This window comes from Cavia porcellus, unplaced genomic scaffold, assembly GCF_034190915.1.
Source record: "Cavia porcellus strain 051 isolate PalLab524CR breed Dunkin Hartley unplaced genomic scaffold, mCavPor4.1 scaffold_13, whole genome shotgun sequence".
NCBI classification, from domain to species: Eukaryota; Metazoa; Chordata; class Mammalia; order Rodentia; family Caviidae; genus Cavia; species Cavia porcellus.
Window position 1 is genome coordinate 21,781,820 of NW_026947496.1, and position 12,123 is coordinate 21,793,942.

Sequence of the window (12,123 nt, forward strand, 5' to 3'; positions counted from 1 at the left end):
CAATAACACTAATGTGTTATTTTTTAAAGTCCCTAGTCCTCTTCCCCAAAGTGGAACTAGGTGCTTTATCAGCCCCACTGTGCTGAGCTGCAGCCCCTCCCATGGCCCGCAGGATAAACTACCTCATCATCGCTGTGCTTTATGATGGGCAGGTAGAAAAACTGGCTGCCGTGCTCCTTGGGCAGGATGGAGTTCACACCTGATGCGTGGGAGCCGATGAGCTGCTCATTGGCACTAAGGTCATCCGCTGTCAAGTTCAAGGCACAGGAGAAAAAGCAGGGGGAAAATCAGGTGTTTGGGGTTTTCTTTGAGTCTTTTTGAGACAAGGTTTTACTATGCAGCTCAGGCTAGCCTTGAACTCACTATGTATCCCAGGCTGGCCTTGAACTTGCAGCGATCCTACCCCAGCCTCCCGAGGGCTGGGATTACAGGTATGTACTACCATATCTGGCCTGCAAAGTCAGTTTTTTAGCCACCACCAAAATTTTCATGTGCTTTAATCCCTGGTGGTGCTGTGGATGGAACCCAGGGACTCATGTATGTTCAACATGTGCTTTGCCATTGATCCATATCCCCAGCCCCAAATTATGCTTTTTACCCATGATATTTACATATAGCTTATTTTTTCTTTCATTCCTCAACTACGAATGCAGTAGATGCCCCAATACTCCCAACAGACTTTATTCTTTAAATATAACTATAAGAGGGGCTGGGAATGTAGCTCTGTAGTTGAACACTTGCCTAGCACAGGTGAGTCCTGGGTTCAACTGCTAGCACCATCAAAACACAAACAAAACAATGAGAGCCGAGAAGTTGCCTTTTGACTGCCCTACAGGACATGATAGACAGATGTTCCTCATACTTCTAGAGCACTATTTTCAGTTGACATACCTTAAAATTTTGCTGCTTTATTGATGGCAACTTCTCCTGGAACCTAATGTTTGTGGTTCCACTCATATAACTTACTTTAAATTGGAGATATTAGTAGTCAAATTATCAATTTAAAGTCAAGGTCCTGAACACTTGAAAGAAGTCCAAAGTCCTAGCCAATGTGAGATTCACCCTTGAAAAGAATCTGTAAGTGGTCAAGCCCTGTTGCTTGCATGCCAGCAATGCCAGGGAACTCACCGTTTTGTGAGGCATGCTCTCTACCTCTAGCCTCTCAAAAATTCTTCAAGCATTGGGTCAAAGTCAAACTTCCCGTGTCTTTCATCCATCCTTACAGACCTTCCCTCTGTAGCAGAGGTTTTCAGGTGGTTTTAAAGTACCTTAGGGCTCTGCAGGAGGACCTGCCATGGGCCAGGCAACTCAGCAAATCTGTTTTCACTTTTATACATGGGGTTCCATTTGAAGTTTCATTTGGAAAAGGATTTTACTCCTAAACGCACTGAAAACCATTGCTCTAGGTTGCCCAAGTTCTAATTATCATGGTATAAGAACAATCCTTAATGTAATTCTATGGCATGTCATCAATGCTGGTATCAAAACTACTAGGGAAGTGAAAAGAAATGCAGAAGCCAGGGTCCTTCCAAGATTAATGGTCAGAATCATTTTCCCAGCTAATGTTTGTCTCAAGATTTTAGATCAATTGCTCTAATACTCTCATATGCACTTCTCGATCTCCCCAAATGATCTCATTTTGTGGCTAACCATCCATGTTGCCTTCCAGTGATTCTACATGCCATGCTTGTACACAAGTGACTAGACCAAAAGTGTCACCTAGGAATGGCAACTGAGTAATCACAAAAGTGACTTACAGATCAGATTATGGTGAATACGTGACAAACCTTAATTAAATGTAACATCCTTGGAACTTTGTCTACTTACCATTCAAGTCAAGGAAGAGAACTGGTATGTGGGTTTCCATTCCAGGAGGTGGAACCCTAAATTTAATAACAAGAATTCAATAATAAAATATGTGTTTCACACTTATCTCAGCGTGGTGATGCATGCCTGCAATCACAGTAATTAGGAGGCTGAGGGAGGAGGACCACAGCAAGTTCAAGGCCAGCCTGGACTATACTAGGAAGATTCTAAAAACAAAAAAACCAAACTGATCAACAAATAAAAAACTTAAAATAAGTAAACAAAAATATGGTTTGTGTTTTGCTAGATTCTAAAATGCCTCAGGGTCATGGAAGCAGAAGAAAGCAGAAGAAAACTAGAGGTGCAGGTCCTATTCATGAAATACACTTCATGACCACCACCTCTGCCCCCCACTAATAAAAGCCACAGGAGTTACACAACTTTTCTAGAAGAACTACCATTTATGTGAATTACATGTGATTGATTGAGACAAAGGTTATTTGAGGACTTTCTAAAAATAACTGCAGAGAAAGGTCCAAGGGACAGAGGTGTTGTTAGTGGTGATAGGATGAGTGAGAGCTTAGAGGAAGTAAACAGAAGGGACACTACATAAAAGCCCCAAAGATGTGTGAGGGGGCAGAGCCACGTGCAGGAAAGGTCAGAGCAATGTTGGGACCTCTGGGACAGCTGGCCCAGCCACACAGGAAACACCTGAGGCCCGTTCAAAGGAAGAGTCCTGGGCGCATTCTGCATCTTTTGAATCAGAGTAACCAGGGTTGGCTAAGACTATCTAAAGTGATTTGAGGAATGGGGTGAGGTTCAGAAGGACAGACAAGACTGAGAACATGGCAGCTGCAGGCAGATCCAGCAGGTTACAAGTTAATGTGCCTGCAAAGTCAGATTCTCTGATTCCATAAAGTACAACATGAAACTGGTTACACTTCCATTTATGGACAGAGACAAATAATATTATTAATGTTTCTGTGTCTGTCCAAAAGAAACTATCCAGGCATGTAAGTTCCATGTTGAAAGGGACTTTGTTTTCTCTTAAATGTCCTGGACATATTTTTGTAATAAAGATGAGAAACAATGAGAATAAGACGCAGCCACAGTTACCATTTAGTGCACAGAGAAATATTTTATATATTCTGTAATATACACAACTATTTTACCATAGTGCACAAGATTTATATCCATTATCTACAGTGCTCAAATTGCCATAAAGGTAGCTCCATTAATAGATTAGGAAGAAAACGTGAGGGAAGTTAAAGAAATACGTATTCACTTAGAGCTGAAGCTGGAAACTAGGTCCAGTGTTGCCCTCCAGAGCACAGCAGGCCAGGCGCTTGGTCATGAACACATCTAGGGTTGACTACTGGACAGGTGACTAAGCATATGGAGCTAAGGGCTCCCTCTCTGCTAGTTGCCAAGCTACACACATACTAGGCAAATACAAAGAAGAACTTTCTGTCCTCTTCAAGTATATTTTGAAAACATACTTCTTTTGAGTCAAAATAAAAGAATTTCTGGGGATGAGGACACAATGTCCAAGCTGCCTTTTCATAGGCACAGAGGCACACTGAAGCTGATTCCTGGCCAGGTCACGGAGGCTGTCTGGTTTCTGGTGAAGAAAGAGGACTGCAGTAGGGAAAAAAATAAAGGGACAAGAGTACTAGGGATGGGCATTCCTCCCTGAGCTGCCCAGTCTTTTGGCATTTACTGTGATGATCCTAGAAAGCCAGTCACCTGGCTCTTGTTGCAGGCAGGCTGTACCCTCTGCCAGGCCAGTGGAGAAGGAAGGGTGGCCTTACCAGTCGGCGGGAGCCCCGGGGATCCCACTGCCTGGGGCTGGCACCAGCACCGCATTCCTTTCCTCCGTCAGTCCCACCCACTGCTCCACAAGCCTGGCCTCCCGCTCCACATCATCCTCTGTTTTCTCTGCAGAAGACAATAAGAGGGTGAACACCAGCAAGAGAGAAGGCACGATGTCGACATTTAAAATGAACAGATATCAGTGGCAGGCAAAATAGTTTAAACATCTACCATATTCTAAAAAAAGTTTTGAACCTTTGAAAGTCAAGCACGAATGTCCAGAATGGCAGAGGCTGTGACACCAATATAAGGTGCCCATGTGGGAATAGTAGAAAAAACACTGGAACAGGAGAAGACTTTTTATTATGGTGGGATGATCAAATGAAATAATGACAGTGATATTGTTTTATAAAAGCTATAAGCTATTTAGAAGAGTTAATAATTTTCTTTCTTTTTGTAACCAGTGATCATACTTAGAGCCTTGCACTTGCCAGGCAGGCACTGAGCCGCTGAGCCATATCCCTGGCCCTCACTTAGAGGATTTAAAAACATCATACACCTTATTTGGAAAATTCTTTTTATTCTCTTGTATCTTCACTATGAAAAGAATTTTATTTGATGTACTTTGAAATCCCTGTACTCATAATTAACTCTGGAGTTCTCTGGGTATAGTCATTACCAAGGTTGGCATATGCCTACACTAATATCACACACTGGGCCAAGACATTTCCTGAGGGAGGACTGTTGTTAACTTCTGTACAATATGGGTTAACTTTCATGATGTATTTGTTGATGCAGAATCAATCACAAGGAATAGACAGTGAAGTCAAGGTGAGATGCTTAGGTTTTTATGAGCATATTTATGCTGCAAACTTAAAATGTCCACTATTCACATAAGCAAAGTGTACCCCTGGGCATCAAGTGGGGCTGCAGGAATCACTCAATTAGCTCAACACCAGGGCCCTTCCTAAAAGGAGCGTAGTGCTAAGTGGTATGGTTTCATAAGTAGCCCTTTAGCTGCTGCAAATCCTAGATTCTGGTACCCAGCATGCCTTGTATTAACATATTGGTATTGACCACATCTGTGTTCATCAAAACAAAATTTTAATGCTATTTAATGTAACAGATTATAACTCAGAGATATATGAAAATTTATTACATTCAAATTCAAAGCCTTCTTAAACCAACATTGACTGTATAACCTGATTCACCAATACTTACAGCTATTTCAAATTCAAGAATCTAAGACACTGCTATCCAGTAAGGGAAGAAAACGACTCACTACCAAATGAGAAATCTACTCCCACCAGTTTAATCTCACATACCTTTTTTATTGCTCACTTTTTTAATCTGCTCATCTAAGTATTCTCGCCGTTTAATGAGTGCATCTGACCACCTCTCTCTTACGCAGTTTAAATCTTCTTCCTGACAATAAAGAGGGGAAATATTTTCCTGTAAAGTGCATAGACAACTGCTTCTTTCCTTTTAAAGATACATCTCAATTGTTCAGGAGATTTTTTTTCATTAGGACAGACCACTGAACATTGCTGTGTGATTAATATGCAGGAAAGCAAAGAGGTCTCAGTAATACTGCATGCTGATCAAGGATGCCAGTCACCGAAATCAGAGCCCCTGGATCTCCAAAGGGATTAATTATATTCAAAGGCAAGACAAGCTCAAACTATATCAGCTGCGGATGATTTTTATGCTGTGTATATACATATACTGAAATCAGTGTAGGCACTGATTTCAAGCAGAAGGTCACCATGAACAGAACTCAAACCACATAACATCAAATGGAATGGGCAATGACAGATATTGTCATAGTTCATAGTTCAAGGGTCAGGTAACATGTACTTTCTTCTGAAATGCAAACAAGTCAGCAGAGAACCTTTTGAACTTGTTGCAAAGATTGTACCTCCAACCACCACCATGAAGCTAATACCAAATCTCCCATGCAAAAACCCAACATGCAGTCAGCCATGCTTGAAGAAATCCCCAAAGCAGCCACTGGACTTCACTGTGAACAAGGTGGCAGGAAGCACGCAAAAAGCCACAAGATGTTAGTCAATGGAATCTCTGAGATTCGAAGGGGCACTGACATTCCCGCTAGAGTTGGTTTTTGGTTGCTTTCTTAGTAAAATTATGAGCAGGGAAAGAAAATCCATCAGTTCAACTCAACAGGCTCTTTTTCTAGCCTAGCCCCAAAGACATATTAAGATCAGACACCTGAGAACCTTTGACACTTTTCCAACAATGTACCTGTGTTTTACATATAGCAAGGCACATTACAAAATGTCCTTTAACTTGTGTGGAGTAGCAGTACAAAAACTGGAGACCAAATTCAGAAGTCTTCAGCTTGGTGTGCTGCCTGCTTTGACCATGCCTATCTTAGGTACATACTTCACACTTACACACATTTCCTCTATATTCTCAACAAGAAAAGGCTGAGATTTAAATTCTACAGGTTACAGTGAACTAAACTTGATCTTAATGAGAGAAAACTGGCTAAGCAAAATAAAACAAAGCTATACGCACAGAATGTCTCCAAATTTCCTATCCAGAAAAAGTCTCTTAAAGTAAAACGGCCAATGAGAACAAGGCTAGTCTCTTGGATGTAAGAAGCAGAGTGAAGATTTGCAAAGGAAAAACAAGAGTCCATCTAAAGATTCTGAATGGATAACTGCACAACGTTTAAGATCATCAATTTCAATACAGTGATAATAGACTTGCTTAGCAAGGCTTTACAAGCTGATAATGCAAGGTAGCATAGCCAAAATGCAGTAACTGCTAGTAAATTTTGAACTGACAAGGAAGTCAACAGAAATAGTGATGTATCCCTGATTAGGTACAAAGCAAATCAAAAGCAAGTGAAAAACTGCATATCCTTGCTCTACGGTCCTCCTTCCTCCCTGGCCTCTGCTTTGCGAATGTTGGCAATTAGCAATAGCTGTGCCCCATGCCACAGGATTGACAGCAGTAGCAATACCTGATAACTATCCATATCATCACCATCCTCATCATCTCTCTGGTAGGAAAAAAATAAACATAAAGGACATGCATTTTTTTTCTCAAACAGCACACAGGGAAAGTAATTCTTTAAACAGCACACATATTACTATGGCCCACACAACATCAGCACAATAAAATATTTCCTTGAATCTGAAAAATAGGTTTAATGGTTTTACTTCACTTGTCTAAAACCAACCTCCCTTCCTTTTTTATTTATTTGTATATATTTTTTATTTTTTGGAGTGCTGAAGGTTGAACCCAGGGGCTTGTGCAAGCCAGGCAGGAGCTCTACCATTGTGTTACAACCTCTGACCTAAAGAATTTCTTAAGTAATGAAAAATAAACCCAAGAACTTTCTTACATGGGGTTAGGAACCAACACCATTGGGTCAGCTCCAGTGGTATCATGAAGCAGGACAGGGGATATCTACTGATGGGCAGGTGATTTAAGATTTCAGATGTAAAGATTTAGGAGGATGAAATGGCAAATCTCCCAGGGACTTTAGAGGTTCTCTTGGATTTGGTCAGGAAGGCACAATGTCTGTGGGATGCAGTGATTTAACAAAAAGGTCGTATAGGCAGTGCCAGGTCAGAATGGAATCCTAGCCTTCAATATGTGACTTCAGCGAATTTCCCTTGCATTTATCTACTAGTGTCATGCGTAAACTCATCAAGTGGAACCCAAGATTACACACACCTACAAAATTCTGTACTATGTTAGTGCCATAAAAGCACAGCACACTGTTTTTTTTTTTTTTTTTTGTCTTTTTCCTTTTTATCGGTACCGGGGATTGAACTCATGACTGCCTGCTTGACAGGCAGGCGCTTATGCCACTGAGCTAAATCCCCAGCCCCTAGCACACTGTTTTTAATGCATAATTATCAGTATCTTCTCTTGACCACAGTAATCAGCTAAGAAAATCACAACTGTACCAAACACAGGCAATAGTTTATGTTAATTACATAAAATAACAACTTCTGCAAAAACATAAGGCAAAAATAAGAAAAGGTGCTGAAAACAAGAGGTTTGAGACAACTCTACTTAGAAACCCTTTGTTTAAATTTATGATTAAACCTTTTTTTGTCACAGAAAAAATATTAACCTTTTTTGAAAAATATGCCTAATGAATACAGCAAAATTACTTTCACATCTATAACTTTTTTTAAAAAGTCTAGTAATCATTATTCTCATTTATGACTAATTTATTAAATGCAAGCCCTAATTCTGAAATAATTTCTCTTGAATACTCAGTATTTATGTAAACGAACAAACTCCCTAATATATCATTAATTTTTATGATAAAGAGGTTACTTTCATCAATAAAATAGCAGCTTGACCTTTTATAATGTAACACTTGTGATATCAGCATACTCTTGGCTTCAGCTATTGCATTAGAATAATTCTAAAGTACTATGCTAACAGATATGGCGTTGGGCATGGTAGCAGAAGGAAAAAAATGAAATCATGTGGCTGGTACTGTCCCCTTTTTTGTGGTGCTGAAGATTGAACCTAGGGCCTTGTACTTGCTAAAATAAGCACATGCTCAATTACTGGGATATACCCCAACCCTGTTACTGTATTCTTAACAGAGCATATAACAATAATATTCTAACATGTATATTTTGACAAAAACCAGTTTGAACTTAAGGCAATGCTGTTTTTAAAAACATGGAAATAATTCTTATAATATTTCTGAAATAGGAACACTTAGGCAGTTATCTACTGTCTGTCAAGTCAGTTTGAGATGCACAAACTTGATGTTTTAGCTAAGATCAGAGATTTATTAAGCCTCAAATTATCATTGAAGAAAGGTTACCATTTGGACAGGAAAAAGGGAAATTTGAGTTTACGTTACCCAGGCAAGACAAAGGTAAGCCAGGCCTTCTCACTCTAAGTCTGGTGCTTGCCCTTTATACAAAGCTCTGGAGCTACCCCAGAAACTGCAGGTCAGGAAAAGGGACTGAACCAGAGGAGGAGCCCAGTGGAGAAGCTGCCAGGCCTTCCGCCTTTGTTCCATGCTCTGAATGAAGCATGCGTAGACTTGAGAGCTGGAGGCAGCTCTGGCCTGGCAGTGTGACAAAGCCATATCTTCCCCAAAGCCCCATGATCTGTCCTCTGATTTTTTTTAGCTTCAGAAAAATCGACATAAATGCCATGAAGCCAAAACAGAGAGAAGAAGAACGTTCTCAAGATTGGTTTGGCTTATGCCTGAGAAACAAAGGGGGAGATGTTTCCTTACTGTCAAAAAATGACACTGCCAGATGTGAGAAAGTCAGATATCAGCCACTCTCCTCAGTTGCTAAGGCATATGTGACAGTACACGGGGACACAGTAACACATATGCATTCTTTCAGGTCATGCTGGGGAAGTCCCTAAATTTGAAATTTATTTTCAGAGACAACTGAAGAGGCCTGGTGGGTAAAATAAAGATTAATTTTTAGAGGTTTTCTTTTTGAAAAATTTAAATGAGAACATGAGATTCAGAAAAGGGAGATGTAATGGAAAAGATGATCATGAGGACAGCTTTATAACTGAAAAAAAAAATGAAGTAAAACTTTCAGAAAACTGATTCCCTCTGATGGTGTAGGGAAACAATTTTGCGATACTAATAAAAGTGGGTCAGGTCAGGCAACAGTGTTAAATGTTTCCCATACTCTGAGCCAGATGTAAAATAAAATCGTCTTCAAGCAAATGACTACTATGCATGAATGTGTGTTTATAAACAAAATAATTAACTAACACTAAATCTTCCCGAAGAGGCCCCCCACATACACTACTAACTTCCTTACTTCTGCACTGATGAGCCCCGTCCCATCTGGCTCCCTTCAACAGTTCCCCTGCTACTGAGGAAGAAACCCCTTGTGCATGCCAGGTAGACATTTTACCACTAAATTACAGCCTTAAGCCCTAATCTTCATTAAACAGTATTTCTCAAATGTGGGTTTTTTATTTACCTGGTAACTGTCCAGCCCTCTCTGGAGTTTGGTGGACCTCGCAGTCACACAGCCAATGGACACTGACAAGATGGCTTCAACCATGAGCGGCAGTGTCCCCGAATGCTGTACAGGTTTCACTGTGACTTGTACTCTACGGGAATGACCCTGCAAGATAGAGGCAGAGTTTGGGGGAAGAGGAGGCCAGGAATAGGATCAGGGTGGGATAGGAGAAGGAAAAACATGAAGGAAAAGAATTAAGGACTTGTCATACATAGAAAATTCACAGAAACTGTGTGCTAGACTGAAAATACAAAAATGCAAACAGTGAGCAAATGTAGTATTACCTGCCTGAGCTGAAAGATGCCTCCTGTGTTCACATCTTTTGCCTGATGGAGTTCAACTGCAGCATATTCCCCTAACTCGTTGAGTTCTAATATGGAGATCCACACTTCTATTCTTCGAGTTACTTCATTCCACCTGCCAGAGCACATCCCAACAAGCAAAGTGTCACTGTCCAGGGGCACAATTAGTGATGACACTAAGTGTCATTCACTGAGCACTATGTCCTAGGCGCAGTGCCAGCTATATCACACAGATCATCTCCTTATTCAGTTCTCTATCAACCCTGTGGTATTGCTTTTAATTCACCTCACTGAGGTATAACTCAGATCCAATGGCATGCCCACATCTTCAGAACAGAGTTTAAAGCATCTAACACGCATAATTTGTGTACCTAACTCTCCATAGCCTCGGAAACGTTGCCCATGACTCTGCCATTTGATCCCCATGGTCCTGTGGCAGCTGGCTTCCCCGACAGATTAGCTCCGTCTGTTCTAGACCTTCATATAAATGGAAGCACGTAGTACGGATTCTTTTGTGGTTGGCTTCTGTTATTTGGTACTTTTGGGATTTGACCAAATGGCATCAACAGCTCTTTTTTTTTTTAAATGCTGAGTATTATTCTGTTGTATATACAATACCATCGTTGGTTATCTGCTTAACCTACTGATGGATATTTTCAATGTTTGGAATTTTGGAATACTCTAGATAAAGCCGGCATTAACATGAATATGCAACTCTTATTTGTGGACTCTTATTTTGTTTTAATTTCTCTCACGCAAATCCTTGGGGATGTTGGGTCACAGAAGAAAGAAAAATCTTTCTTCTGTAGTAAGTGCTTTCTGTGGCAAAAACCTATGACAATCTCAAAATTGTGAAGCTATTCTCTTTTCTTCCATCAGATTTATAGTTCTAGTTTTAGTCTTACTCAAATTAATTCTTGTGTATGGAGTAAAATAAAATAATGCTTAGTTTTTTCCATGTGGATACATGATTGTTCCAGTCTTGTTTATTAAAACAACTGCTCTTTCTCATTGAATTTGTGGCTGGTAGTTCCTTCTATCACTCTCATTTTGCAAAGCAGGAACCAGGCTCAGAGGGGATAAATAGCCTGTCCAAAGTACCAGTAGTAGTCCCAGGTTCCAAAGCCTGTGCTCTTAATCACTGTCCACGTGCTAGTTCTGACCCCACATCCGAAACTCACAGCCAGGAACAAACCTGTCATGCAATGTTCTCGTCTTGGCATGAAGAGAATCGACCTCCCAGATGGAGCTACCATTGCCAGCACATCGGTGGCCCCACACTTCAATTGCCAGGGCTCCATCTGAAATGAATTCCAGGAACTCTTCTGTGACGTTTACCACATAGTCCTGGACAAGCAGAAGGAAGGAGCGGGCAACAGGAATTATGCATACGGAGTCTGTGGAATGATCCTTTTAACTTTCACCTATCTACATGTTCCCTTGGCATTTATCAGCCTGATCTCAACCTCAAACCCAGCTCTTCTGTTTAATGGAAAACTGTCAACAACCACGGGACATGGCAAGACAATCTAATTCAATACCTCCGTCTTGGGAGGAAGTTAAAGAGAGTTACTTGTCCATAATCAAACTCTGTTGTTGATTCCAGAGATCAATCTAGACTGTAATCGTCTGGGCTCATTCTGAGCCCACTGAACATATGTTTTCCACAAGAAATAATGGAAAACGAAACAACTGGTCACGATGCCTCAAATTACACTTATAAATTCACTTTTCTAGGACTTTTAACAAATTGCACCATGATTTTTTTCTTTAAGTCTACTGTGGTTCTCACAGCTTTCCTCTTAGCTTTACTGTTGTCATTACTTTCTTTGGAGCCATGGTTACGATATTTTATGCAAACACAGGAAAAAAAAAAACCCCACATTAACAAAAGTTTTATTTTTTTAAGACTTTTTTTTTTTTTTTTTTAAAACCTGTTTTCTAGTACCAGGAATTGAACTCAGGGTCTCGCACTTGCCAGGCAGGCCCTACACCACTGAGTTGTATCCCTGGCCCTAACAAAAGTCTTAACGCACTAATAGAAGCATCATATGTTGTCTGGGAGAGCGCAGCGCTTAGATTAAAGGGTCACCCCCTTGTGTCCACAGTGAGATGTAGCACATGACTCATTCTCGGCCTATACAGGTTTTTTCAGGTTGGATTTTCAGTTTGTCTATCAAATGAAGTTATGAACA

The 12,123-nt window shown here is 40.5% G+C and overlaps 1 protein-coding gene across 9 annotated transcripts in view; it reads right to left on the bottom strand.

Annotated features, from left to right (window-relative positions):
* Kif13a (kinesin family member 13A) overlaps nucleotides 1-12,123 on the bottom strand; it is a 174,826-nt gene that overhangs the window by 24,493 nt on the left and 138,210 nt on the right. For 8 of the 9 annotated variants that reach the window (XR_010051168.1, XR_010051167.1, XR_010051166.1 and 5 more), the window contains 8 exons: nucleotides 11,124-11,275; nucleotides 9,911-10,043; nucleotides 9,585-9,731; nucleotides 6,608-6,646; nucleotides 4,944-5,043; nucleotides 3,618-3,744; nucleotides 1,828-1,883; nucleotides 123-247 (listed from right to left, as the gene is read on the bottom strand). Coding sequence is in view for 6 of the 9 variants with exons in the window: in XM_063259934.1 (XP_063116004.1) it covers nucleotides 123-247; nucleotides 1,828-1,883; nucleotides 3,618-3,744; nucleotides 4,944-5,043; nucleotides 6,608-6,646; nucleotides 9,585-9,731; nucleotides 9,911-10,043; nucleotides 11,124-11,275 (879 nt within the window). In the remaining 3 variants the exon portion in view is untranslated. The remainder of the gene's footprint in view (nucleotides 1-122; nucleotides 248-1,827; nucleotides 1,884-3,617; nucleotides 3,745-4,943; nucleotides 5,044-6,607; nucleotides 6,647-9,584; nucleotides 9,732-9,910; nucleotides 10,044-11,123; nucleotides 11,276-12,123) is intronic. The other variant, XM_063259930.1, reaches the window with a different exon arrangement.